Source organism: Manis javanica, chromosome 16 (assembly GCF_040802235.1).
Source record: "Manis javanica isolate MJ-LG chromosome 16, MJ_LKY, whole genome shotgun sequence".
Taxonomy (NCBI): domain Eukaryota; kingdom Metazoa; phylum Chordata; class Mammalia; order Pholidota; family Manidae; genus Manis; species Manis javanica.
In genome coordinates, this window is record NC_133171.1 from 2,814,481 (window position 1) to 2,828,170 (window position 13,690).

At 45.9% G+C, this 13,690-nt stretch overlaps 1 protein-coding gene across 1 annotated transcript in view; it reads right to left on the reverse strand.

Annotated features, from left to right (window-relative positions):
• LOC118971062 (androgen-dependent TFPI-regulating protein-like) overlaps window positions 1-13,690 on the reverse strand; it is a 65,569-nt gene that overhangs the window by 13,221 nt on the left and 38,658 nt on the right. Inside the window, exon 4 of the mRNA XM_073224367.1 lies at window positions 8,073-8,188. Within this exon, the coding sequence (XP_073080468.1) occupies window positions 8,073-8,188 (116 nt within the window). The remainder of the gene's footprint in view (window positions 1-8,072; window positions 8,189-13,690) is intronic.

Here is a 13,690-nt window from a genome sequence, read left to right on the forward strand (position 1 = left end):
ATAAGGACATTCCCCCAGAGGCTTGGAAAATTTCTGTTTATTGGCTTCACTTTTGTTTCAGTGCAAGGCTTCATAAAGGGAAGTTCCTGAGTAAGCGAATGAATCTGTACTTTCCCAGAGAAAGCGCAAAGAAAGTTAGAGGTGTGCTGCCAGTGAGAAAAGAAATGAAAATACAAATAGAGTTTCAGACAAGGTTGCGTGTATGGTACGGAGGGCAGTCAACAGGCCTGAGCGAGGAGATGGTCAAACTCAGGTGGCATCACTTCCTTACGGCTTGCCTAGATGTATGTTAAAAGGAAAGAGAGAGAGAAAAGGAAGGAAAGACACAGCAGGCCCATGACTGAATCTGTCGGTGTCCTCCACCCCAGTCAGCGACAGCGCTTCCCTGACCCCCACGTCAGAGCCCAGCGCCGGGAAGTCCTAGTTAATGTTTCCCAGGGCCTTGCACTCATTTCCTGAGCTCAGTCCAGGCTCCTTCGCCTTGTCTGGGTTTTTGCTCCCTGCAATCTGCTTTCCACACCAGAGGACCCCATCCATCTTTCTAAATCTGAAATCTGTCCATGGGCTCCCTCCCTGCCTCCAGTGATCCCTAAGGCTTTAGGAAATACCCCAGCTCCTTCACCCCGCCTTGCACTGTCCCCCACAGCCAGGGCCCCTCAGGTCTGCAGTCCATCCATGTGGACCCTGTGCTGCTTCACCCATGCTGTGTCTCTGCTAGGAACACCCGTGACCTGTTTGCTTCCTGGGCCACACTGATCCCTGCTCTGTTCCTGGTTGAATTGTACTCATCTTCAAGTCTCAGCTTAAGAGTCAATTTCTCTAGAAGAGATCTCCTTGATGTCCTGTAACCGTTTGGTTAGGTTCTCAGGCCGTATGCTGCCCTTACCTTTCACTTACTCTTGTTGCTCATCTGACAATCTTTCTCACTATCCTGAAATGGGAGAGGGAAGGAATCTATCACGCACTTCCATTTTCCACATGCTGGGAACATGGCAAGTTCTTTATTTTCGTGAGTGAACGCAGCCCCTGTAGTTCTTTCTCACTGCTATTCTCTGCAGCCGCTGTAGGCAGCAATCTGCTTCCTGACCCACCAAGAACTCGGCAGCCTCTGAAAACTGGAAAATGTACCCAGTGGCCCTCCAAACTGTAGTTAATCTGTTGCCCACTTTTATTAACACTTTGAAGAGGCCAGTAATTCTGACCACCAGTTCACAGCACAAAACTCTGTGTTCTCTGGAACTGCCTACTTTGTGAATCTACATGAGTCTGGCTGGCCAGGCACAAACTGGTAAACAGGAATTCATTTCTTATCATCTCTTCATCCTAAATCTTGTGGTATTCAATGATTATTATGAAATTTGTATTTTTTGCTTCTTATCAGTAGGGTAATTAGTAGCAGAACTCTGTGAGTTAGAGATTAGAAGATAACCAGTGCTTTTGTGCACTTCAGGCATATACTTCTTAAAGTGTTAACTCTCATGACATATCTTTCTACACCAGCAGAATAAACAGAATAAAAGGATCCTCTGGCCCCGTATTTTCATACCACCTTCGTACATAGACATGTGAGAGGGTGACAGTAGTATCTGATACCAGGAGGCAAGCACAACCTGTGTTTATATTCTGCAAAGGAATCCAAGAAGTTAGCAGGAGACTTCCTACAAGGAAAATATCCCTGAGAGGGATTGGGACCTGGTGATTCCTTAGGTGGGACTTGAGCTTTTGCTTCCTTTGAAACCCACCCCCTAGTCACACCCAGTTCACCAGCCTTCTCAGGCTTCCTACTAATCAAGTATGAATGATGACTTATTAAAAACATCCTCTGGCTTTAACACCTACAGAAATTAAATCTGGTTTTTAATACTAAATTGTGAATCTCTACTATCCTTTAAAAAATTTCTATTATGATTTCCTTACAAATCAATTTTAGGTAAAGCAATGAATAAGAAAGTAAATAAATAAATAAATAGACTGAAGAGAAATTGTGAAGGTCAAGTATTAGGTAAATAGTTTGCCAAGATATTGGAAAAATCAGCAATAACCAGAGCTGTTGAGATGGCAACCTCTTCATGGCATTTAAACTGCTGCCCACCCCTCCCTGGAAAACCCCCTCTGGCTCAGAACTTCCTCCCCACTTCAGGGACCATGGGGTTCTGGGACATGCCTGGTTTTCTACTATCCGACCAGTCTTTGCAGTTTTGCTGACCCCTTTTCCTTCCTGTCCCTCAGATGAGGGCATTTCCCCAGCACACACTTCCCACTTCTCTCCTCTTTCTATAGCCGTCCCATCCCACCTGGATGGCTCACTTCCTGGGTGTCCAAGGTCCCACCTCTCTTGAAAAGGCCAGGTCTGAATTTCCAAATGGAAGCTCTTCAAGGTGAGTGATTCTCAACCTTGACTGAACATTAGAATTGTCTTGAGGGCTTTAAAAATTCTGGTGCTCAGGACATATCCTAAACCAATTACACCAGAAGTTTTTGGAATGAGATACAGATATGAGATTTTAAACTGAATCTTTTACTTATACCTAAAATAATTTCTTTCCTCACTTCTCTTCATCTGTAGTGGAATCCCTGTTTTCCTCGTCAATGGCCTTAAATTCTTAGAATTACCCTTGGGTTTTCCTTCTCATTTGCCTGCTACATGCCAATTAATCCACAGTGCCCATTCTGTTACTTTAATGATGTGGCTCAGGTATGTCCCTGACTGCACAGCTTCTGGCTGTTATTATTTCTAATTTCTGTGAACAGGTATTTTGGCTGAGCAGGAGCTGGGGTTGGGCAGGAAGGATGGGAAGTATAGATTACCATTTCCTCTCCTAGTTCCCCACCTCCAGCCCTTCTCAGTTTGCATCTTGGCAGGCCTGGACTCCACATGTTGACAATAAGGGGAGTTGTGTGGCATCTGAATATTTCTTTTCAGATGTTAATTTACATGAGGGCTAAGGAGTCCTTCTGTAGAAAATAGGGCTGAGATTCTGGTCCTAAGATTCAAGGTTATAAAACTATGGTGCATCTAGAAGTTCCCAGAAAGAGGTCATATTTCAGGAAAGGGTAATGGTGTCCCTGGGAGGGAATTCACCATAATGGACTCGTGGCAGTAAGGGCACACTTTTGATGCGGGAATAGCAAGGTGACTGAGCTCGGAGCTCAGTGTAGGGCAGCGCTCTGCTGGTTTTTATTGTGTTCCAGGGGTAAGATGTCTATATGCGTGAGAGTGTGTAAATGGGTGCAAGAATTAAGAGGAGAAAATTTAGAATTTCCCAGCAGGATCAGGCAGTTTTACTGTGGGACCTCACCTGAGTGAGTCTAGCACAGAAAAAAGGAGTCCTCTCTCTTGCCTCATAGGAGCTGCTATTGAGAAATGACTTTACAAATATCTCCCTCCCCCAAGGCTGGGTTATAGCTGTATGTGTGTAAAATGCTTGCACTGAGCATGCAAGAGCTAACACACTTGCATACATACCTATGGCATCAGCAGATTTCTGGTCTACCAAGAGCAAGGAGGTGGTGTGCTCCAGGCCAGCCATGACTGTCACCATGGCTAGCAGCACAGGGGATGATGGGCAACAGCAGGTTGGCACTGCCAGCGGTGGGAGCGGCATGCTAACATTAAAGCTGAGCTGGGTGGACATGTCAGGGCCAAGAGGCTAGTCATTGAGCCTTTACGATCTGTGGGGGAGATGCACATGGGGGGTTAAGTGTACAGCAGGGGCATGTGTGTGCACTCATTGGATTATTAGGACTCTTCAGAGATGGAGGTCTTGGAGAACTGCACCACCTGCAGCTGGTAGGAGAGTGCTCTGAGCTCTAGAACCATGGCATAGCAGTGGTGAAGTAGAAGACATTGTGATGAAATCAGATGCCAAGACATTCTGGCAAACTTTTATTTGCATTTGTTTTTATTCTGTTTTGCTTCCTAGGCCATGCCACTCTAATCCATTTTAAGCATGATTGGTAAGAAAGCCTTTTTAAAATGCAATTCTCTGGCTGTGTTACTAATTCTTCCCACCTTCATGCCATGGAAGCAAACAAACAGCAGCAACACACAAATCTCACACTGTCTACACTGTGTCTGACTTCCACTCATCTGCCATCTGCAAGCCTTGATGAGCGGGTATCTCCAGAAAGCATTCTTATTAGTCCTTTTACTAGTAAATCCAGTTGCAGCAAGCTGCTGGCCATTGCTCCGACTTGTTCTGACCCCTTTTGGCCTTTGCATCCTGCCACGTCGTTCAGTTTCTACCATTTTTGGGGATTCCAATTCAGCCGTTCTTCAGAGCCCAGCCCCAACCCACTGTTCATGCAGCCCTTCCTGCACTGCCCAGCCAGACATACCTGCTTCCCCTGTGTCCCCAGGCTCCTCGGACTTGCCCTGGCCCTTTATCACTTCCCATCTTGTGTTCTTATGATTTGTGATCACAGCTCATCTCCACTAGTTAAGTGCAAAGCCCCTGAAGGCTGGGGCTCGGCCTTGTCTAACTGTACCTTTCCCAGCAGGATCAGCTCTGTGTTGAGGGAAATATTTGTTCGACAAAGGAATGAATAGGAGCCAGCGGCAGGGAGGTCTCCGTTTTTCTGCTCCTTGCCCCTGCCTTGCAGAGTGAGCGAGCCAGCCAAGTGAGCTGTTTCTGAGTGGGAGAGAAGGCAGGATTTTATGAGCTACCTTATTTGCAGGTTACTAATGCAAGAAAAAGGAAATGAAAGATTTACAGTTGTTACTACTCTGCAAAGCTTTATTTTCCCACTTACAGACCAGCCCTCCAGTTTTGCAATCTGAAAAATAACGAAAAGCAAGTGCCACATAGGAGGCAGTCCCCACAGTCTGAGAGGCTATTTTTAGGTCATTGTAACATGACTTCAGCAGTGAAATGCCTCTCCAGCTCAGTGTTATTGCCATTTTTCTGACTCATGTGTGTTTCTCACGCTCTCTCTGGCCTGAGCCCACATCCTTTGGCTCATTCTTGCTCTGCCATTTCCCTATTTGACCATCCAAACTATTACACCTAACAGCTGGCCCACAGCCACTTCCCGGAAACATCTCCATGGATAGCCACAGCTGTGGACCTTGCTGGCGGCCATCCGTGGCCATGAGAGCCATGGACTCTAGAGCATTGAGCAAGGGTTGAGTCCATAAGCAGCAGAGTCTGCGCTCCCCTGTGGGGGTAGAGGTAGAGGTGGGGAAGCTCAGTCAGAGGACCCGCATGAAAGGCCTGCGTGCAGGTGGATTTCTTTCATTCTGGCAGCAATGGGTCCTAATGGACCAAATGCTGACTTAGTACTTCATTAATGAGAAGGAAGTCCGAATCCTGAACACGTCAGCTCCCCGCTGGGCCACCCAGTCACAGTCCTGCTGGTGATGGCCCCAGGCCTTCCTCCACTTGCTCCACTGCATCACCCCAACGTCCAATCCCAGGAACAAGGACAGCACAGCAGCTGCTCCACTGCTGAAACAAGGGGAGGCTTTTCTGCCTGCCCACCCCTCCAGCATTTAGCAGAGTGTTCTGCACAAACAGGGAGCTGACCAAACACCTGGCCATGCGAATACAGTGGAGAAAGGACTGGATTTGGAAATCGGAGACTTCGGTTTAGGTCCCAGCCATGTGATCCTGGGCATGTCATTTAACCCACCAAGGCTTCAGGTCCCCACTGCTGGCTGGTCTCCAAGTCACCTTCCACCACCCACTCTCTCTGATACTATTTGAAGATTGACTGATACTGTCATTAGCTGGATAACATCAATTCTCGTGAGTTACCAGAAATGCCAGCAACTGGTCTCCCCTTTTTGTTCCACTTTAACTTCAACACAGAAGGCAGAGTCTCCTTTCTTACATGAGCTGTACCACTGCACTCCTCTGCTTAAAACTTTTCTGTGGGAAATCCCTTGGTTGAGAAGTCCAGGCTGATCAATGTGACTCAGGATCTAGTTGTTTCCCCATCCAGCCATACCTCAGCTCCTCCAGCCCTTCACAGATGCTCTTCCCTCTGCCCGAAAGTCTTTTCCATGTTTCTTTGGACTTGGTCCTGCTCATTCTTTGGGTCTCAGCTTAGACATCAATTCCCTTAAGAAGTCAGCCCTCTGCATCCATGTCCGGTGCCCACAGAGCCTGTGTGTACCCGGTTAAAGTCTCATCACCCTGTCTTCCACTCTCTTGCACTATCCTCTCCCCAACACAACCCCTATGGGCAGCGTGGCATCTTGTGTATCGGTGTATCCTCACGTCGGAGCGCAGTGCCTGGCACTGGTGAATAATTGAATGGACAGATAGGTGCTCACACCTGGCCCCCATTCTATTGCACCTCGTTCCCCAACCCCCAATTGCCTGCATGGTCTGAACATATGGCTGTGCCCCAACAAGCCAAGCCCTTCTCACCACTGCTTCTTATCTCTCCATCAACCAGTGGCCTTAGGTGCCCTTTTATCTTCTTGGTCTCTGAAGATAAAAGAGCAAGGGCTAGACGTGAGGACTCATCAACCTCTATGTTGCTGGGTAGGAAAAGTTAATAGTTCAGAAGTGCTACCTTATATATGAACTCCAAAAGTGGTACTTGGCAAGAAAGACTTAACCAGATTTAAGTCTAACAACAGCAAAAGGGGATGGAAATTCATGTGCAGAATCGCACAGCTCACCCTGCTTCTCTACACGATACAGCAGAGAAAAATGCCTTTATGTGTATATTGTCTTACCCCACCTCAGGTGCCAGATATTCCATCTTTAGGGATTTATCCCTTTGGGTTAAGCCAGAGATGGCAAATACACAGCACACACCCTTCTACTCGCCGGTCCACACTATTGGTAATATTTCTAAATGATACCAAAACTCATTTTTCTTGGGTCTCAGAATCCATCTCAACACAATGCCCGAGACCTCACCCACCAGTAGGCCCCAAGTTAAGCCCTATTCTCTAAAAGTATCCTTTGTTAAATGCAAAGGCCCCAGGCTGGAGAACAGCACAGAACTCAGCAGAGTCTCGGGGTAGATTTATGGACAAAGTGCTTTTTGAAGCCATGAGAAGCAAGAAAGACTTTGAGCATTCAGGGAAGAGGGTTGCAGAGAGGTTAAGAGGACCATACTTTGATAAAAGGGAGGGAAAGCTGGGAGGGAAGATCGCCTGACTTCTGGGCACTGAGGTTCCTGGCTGTAAGACAAAGGCGGGAGAAGCCCAGGAAGCAGGCACTTCTAGAGCCCCAGTCCTTGTCAGTGGGCTCTCTTTCTGGCCTGTCTGGCAGATAGCTGCACTGAATTAAAGTCACCCACATAGGGATGGGGGACATTAGTCAGATTGCCAGACAGGAGGAGCTCATGTGAACCTATGCCAGAGGAAGAACATTGTAGTGAGCTTCCAATGTGCGGGTAATATGCTTGGCAAGCCCCTTTCAGTAGGGCAGGAGCATGGTAATGGGTCAGAAGCCTCCAGAACAGGAAAGAGGTGTTCTAGTCACTGCGTGGAAGGCCAAGCACTTTCCCTTGATTACAGATCACTGGGCAGCACTTCTGAGACTGAGTGTTGCCAAGTGGTTGAACGATGAGATCTAGGCCAACTATTTATCTCCCTTGCCTCCAGCTAGGCGCTTCTGCAACCCTGGGGCAATCGCCCCAATACCCTCTAGGAGCCCTTGTGCCAGATGTTGAAGCAAATAAGCCCATCATCATGCAGGAAGCAGGAATGGACCGAACCTAGCATGCTCAACCCATTAAATGCCTGTTTAGATGGAATATAGCTACATGCCTTGAATCATTCAGTCATTCAGACATTTTAAATGCCAGTGGAACCAAAAATCAACATTTTCTTGGAGAAAGTAACATGTCTAGCTTTGACATGATGAATTCTTTGTAACAGAGAGAAATTCATGACTTGCTGCCTGTGTTCACCCACACCTGTGTATCTATGTGGTACCAGGACTATTAAAACTGAACAAGAAGAATCTTTCTTACCTGAAAGTCTAAAGATGGTTAAGTCCCTGCTAACCCAAGATAAAGGCATTGCTACAGAACAATATGCTTCTGTTGGAATGTCCCTCAGAGTCTTGAATGACAAGGCTAAGTGATTTTCTTTCTGCAGTTCTTACCGGCTGAGATAAGCAATGCCAAAAGCAGTCAGTATGCTGAGTCCTATCTTCTTCAGTGGATAGCTGTACGGCCCGAGGATGACTTCAATTAGTGAGAGGGGAAATACAATTGTGTGCTGTAGGAGAGAAGACAACAGATCATAATGCCACGGTGCACTGGCTGCCTACCGTGCCCCTAATTCTTTTTACCCCTGCTATCTACCTTCTTATGTAACTAGCAGATGAAACTTTCCAAAACATGGCTTAGATTATGCTCCTTAGCTGCCAAACACCTACAGAGGCTCCCTATTACCTACCATACTGGCCCAAACACTTATCTGGCTATCAAGGCTTTTGGTAATGTTCTGTCATCCTCTCTGGTTCTGCTATTTCCCTGTCCAAACACATACACAAACTCACACACATACACGTGCACACCATGCACAGTCTTACACACACACACACACACACACTCACACACATGCCTCCACTAGAACAAAGCCATGTCCTTCCTTCTCCTTTGCCCTCAGCCTGCTTGCTCTCACCCTCACGCCTGGTTCATGCCAGAGCTCTCTGTGTGAAGTGCATCTTCTTTCCGTGTCCATAATATCTCTGTTTTTTGCAGCCGACACAATCTCACATGATGCTGTCTCTGAATTTTCCTCTTGCTAATTTCTCTCACTCATTCCTGCTGCATCCATATCCCGTGCCATGTAGTCTAGCACTTACGATGTGCATTCATAAGCTCTGTCGTGCTAGAGGACATGTCTAGCCTGTCTCTACATTCCCCATTGCACCACTGTCCTGTTGGTGGGTGGTGGTGGGCACCCCCCAAAAACTCTATGCTCTCCCACTCCTCCCTGCTTCACCCTCTTCTTCATAACTATGTTTCCTCACATCTTTCAAACCTTAACTCTAGATATTTTTAGTGACACAATCAAGTAAACGGCTTTTAGGAATAGTGGTGTTTCTAGGTGTGAAAACTCCTGAGTCCTCCTCTCTTGGTGACAGGGACCGATGTGGAAAGGGTGACTGGGTCTGTGTGCAGTTTCCTTTCATATGTATCCCTCAGCCGTGCTCTGTGCTTCCATCCCACCACTTGGAAGCTCCCAATAGTGCTCGGATTTTAAGCTTTTTATCTTTACAGCTCTCGCTTCCCTGCTCCCCGACTGCCTGAGCTCCTGCCAGCCTCTGGCATCCGCGGCCTCTGTCTGCAAGCTCCACTCCATTCCTGTTCCTGAGCCCTGAGGCAACAGCGGCAGCCCCTCTGTTGCAATAGTCCCTGGAGCTTGGGCATGTCACGTTGCCCATGTCTCCGTGCTCCCATGCCCAGCCAACCTGCTGAAGCCCCGGGCGCTGTTCTCTTGTGCACGGAGGCATCCCCAGGAGGCAGTAGCTTCTTCTTGCTGTACCTGAGCTGGCTAGGGCGCAATCAGGAGGCCAAACCCTCTGGTGACAAGATATGTGACAAGTTTTGAAGGGGCAGCAGTGGGATGAGAAGGAACAAGTCCTCAGTGGAGGGTGTCCCCTGATCGGGGCCCAGCAAGATCGCATTTGGGTGGCACAGAGCAAAGGCCCTGGGTTCTCACACCTGAGTAGCAAAGCCTAGAGGAACAGCACTGGAGCCAAAGCACAGCTTTTACAGGCTTTTCCAGGGCTCGTTCTGAACACACTGACTGGGTGGCTGGACTGATGGAAAACCTTCTAGGCCCACTGCCAGGCCCTGTGTCTCTCATCGGCTGATTTTAGGCTATTGCTTCTGTGTCTCTCCTCTGATAGGGGAGCATGGTGTTTACAGGCACACGCCTTCAAATCTGACCTTGGGCTGGTTACTGAATCTGACCAAACTTTAACTTCCTCAGTTATAAAATGCGCAACAAATAGTGTGCATTATAGGTAGAGGTACTGCTGTGAGGACTGGGAAAAGCGCATGTCAAGCAAAGGCTTAGTCCACGGCCCATGAGAGTGTCCAGTGAGCATGAACGGTGACCATCACTATTCTCATTGTGATTGTCATCCTCTCTCTCAGTGGTGGACCAGTGTGGAGTGGGGTGGCAAGTTCTGGGCTATCTACCCCACCAGCACTTGGATGCACCCTGGCTTGTGGCATGCAAGCAACTGGCGCTGGTAGCAGAGCCTCCCTGTGGCCACCCCGTGCTCCCTCTGCAGCCCATAGCTGGTGCCGATGCTCCCAGCCATGCCATGCAGCAGCCCTGGCAATGCTGTTTCTTGACCAGGATGCTCTTTTCACCAAGATACTGCCTCGGGAGGCAGGAGATGGGGCTGTCCAGCACAGCCACGTGCCTATCTGTCCGCCTTTCCTCTGCCACAGCCAGGAAGATCCAACTTTTATTAGGAACCATTAACAGTCCCATTATGCCGGCCATTGAGCTGACAGATTTTATAACACTTCCCACAGTCAGCAGCTTCCATTCTCTACATTAAGGATCATTTGGAACAGAATTCCTGTGGAACAATGTGGTGCGTTTGCATTAGGAGCAAATGAGTTCACAGTGATTAATGCTTGCACAACAAATTACTCAGGAATGCAGGAGCCTTGCCTTTGCAAGTGACAGTCAGTTGGATTTCCAAATGAGTTCTTCCTGATGCCTTCTGGGAAGTTTACTTCAGTGATGTCATTAGTGACAGGCCATATACTGTGGCTTAATACCAGCTAAAAGGTCTTTCAAAGAATCACATTTTTCGGTCAAGGCTGGGGGTGGGAATGAGGAAAGGAAGAAGGCTGCATCCTGTGAGCTTTCTAAATACTGAGCTACTATGAAGAGCCAAGTGTGACACAATAAACCTCCTGGTATTTCAAAAGTATGGGAATTTCACCTCATGTTGATATAAATTACACAACGTTTGTCAGGCAGCACATATATATTTAAAAAAGGAAGAAAAATTCAGTAAGAGAAAAATCAAAAATGCTCTCTACTTCCAAAAAACCTAATAATTAGTCTGGGATTGACACAAATTAGAATGCTGCCAAAAATTACTGAAAACAGTGACTCATTCTGTATTTCAATTAACAGTTTCTCAGTTTCCCTTATAAACAGCAAAGCTGACAAAAATTAATTATCTCAGAGGGGGTAAAATATTTCCTTCCAGAGTAAACAAAACATCATAAACTGAAACAATAGTATGTGTAAACAGAGAGGATGGAGTGAAGCTAACTTTCCTTGTCAATTAAGCCATCATTTTGGTGGATTTTCCTTTAAATATCTCTCCAAAAGCATTGGTTAAAAGGACAGTATTGCTCTTTCTCCACCCTTGTCTACTAAATTCTGCCTTTTCCTCTTCCTTGGTGTAGCGCCTACTTCCATCTGAATAACTTGGAGACAGAACTGTAAGCATGAAGTACCGATTTAAGTTTAGTATAATAATTTGAGTTTATGTTCTCTGGTTGAAAATAGCCTTGTAGATAAACATGGACATTTGCCAGCCCACAGAGAATTTTTACAAGGTTACATGAGTGGCAACTGGAAAATAAGCACTTATTTTTACTCACTTCATGCCAGTAGATAAGTAGCTGTTTTAAACAGTTTCCTTGCATATGAGGCTAAAAGTGCACTAGGATTCATCTGCCTGACTTGCAGAAAAGGCAAGCCTTCATCACGGAGATAACCCATGCAGCCCACAGTCCCTCATCACTGTCCTGCAGGCTCCAAAGATGCATCCCGAAGGCTGGGACAGTCACACACTTAACTCCAAGATTCTTGGGAGACCAAGAGCACTTAAAGTTCTCCAGTGACAGAAATTCAGGGATCCTACACATTTTAAAAATCAGTCAATAACGTTTTAAAATATGATCTCTTCCTCTTTCCTTGACTTCATTTTCTTGTTTGACTAGCTCTTGTGTTGAGTTGAGTTGACCAAAGAAAACAAGCCTGTTTCTACTTTCTCAGACAGGTCATTCAGAGACTTTCTCTTTCAGAGGCTGTTTTTAATGATGAGCTGATGTAATATTGGATGCTTCATGTGAGCCCTGATCCTCTCCTCCCTCCCTCTGTTCAGGCAACACTTGGATCCACAAACTAATTGCCAACATTAACACTTCCTCAGTGGAGGTCCTTTCCCCCAAGTCTCCAAGATCATGTCTTCAGTTGGTTTATGATGCTAATGGATAGATATTTTTCAGGGAAGTTTTATTGCACTGACAAGATCTCATTTCAGGGTGCATTTAAGAGGATATATTTGCTTACTGTACATTAAATAAATTTTTTAATGAAAGTCTTCAAGAAAATCTCCTCAGGGGCAAACACATGGCCAAAACATCAATTAAACCTTAAGTCTAAATACAATGAACATAGAAATTGAGGCAAAATAGAACCATAATAAAATGCCAGCATAACCATGCTTGTTATTATACTGCTGGATCATGTTATTTAAGCTTGAAAACTATGTGCAGTAAAAACACACAGTATTAATTCTTTTGTAAATCCTGGTAAGCCAATCTCCAATTTTGATGATACCATCGATTTGCCATTTAGAACCTTTTACCTCATTCCTTACCAATTTTCCTACTGCAGTTTCTCTTTTAACTTCTGGAGATTGGAACAAAGGCAGTGGTCTTTCTGGGAATATTTTATATCGAAAAGCAATGACAGTATGTATACTCTATGGCCCCTATGTTTCTAATGGTGTAATTTTGCTTTAAGTTGATGTGATATACAGAAATCTGAAAACACTGACATAGGCCTTATTGTTTACATCCCTAAGAAACAACTTGTTTCTTTTCTCTTTTTTTAACTTCTCCACCTACATCACCTGCAGGAGTCTTTTTCAGTCTCAATAGTAGAGTTTAGAAGATAGTTGGATTTGTAAATATTCCCTTTTCTACTTTCTAGGAACTCAAGTACACAGGCAAGGCACCACTGTAATTAAAGAGTGGGTGTTCAATGCCTTGGGAGGAGGGACCCGGCAGATACACCACCCACAGAAAGAGCCACAGGCTTCCCTTTGGTCTCCACAGGCTACCTAGGTGGGCTGACCCAGGCTTGCCTGGTGAAAAATCAGAAAACAGAAGTTGAAAATGAAGTCTTATTTACTGTGGAAGACTAGTAATGTTTGCAATTCACTCTGAAATGCAGCAAAAAAAATGAGTTGACAGGTGGATAGATGCACAGATTTGAGATAAAGCAAATACAGAAAACTATTAATAGTAGAATCTAAGTGGCAGGTAATACAGGTGTTCCCTGTAAAACTCTTTCAACTCTGCTTTGCGTTTGAAAATTCTCATAATAAGATGTCGGGAGAAATGCAAATGGTCCTCACTGATTTGGGAAAAGAAACAGATGCTCCATGGGGCCAAGAGGAGAAGCCTGTCATTGTTTCAGAACTCCCATGTGAACTGAACAGGTGGTTCAGGGATAACTTCCTGAATCCTCTAAGGAGGGTTTCTGATTTTTTTTACTTACTGCATTGTTGTCCTTTGGGTTAATAGATAGTATGGCCAACATCTCAAAGTAGACACTTCTTCTAGGAAGCCAGTAGGCTTTGACGGTGTCCAGCATGCTAAAGAAGTGTCCATGTAGGTTCTCCCCAGTTAAGGGGAAGACAAAGAAAGACCTGGGATTCTAGGGCCCTACAATCAGGAATATATCTGCCTCCTTCTGTTCTTCTCCTCTCTCTCCTTT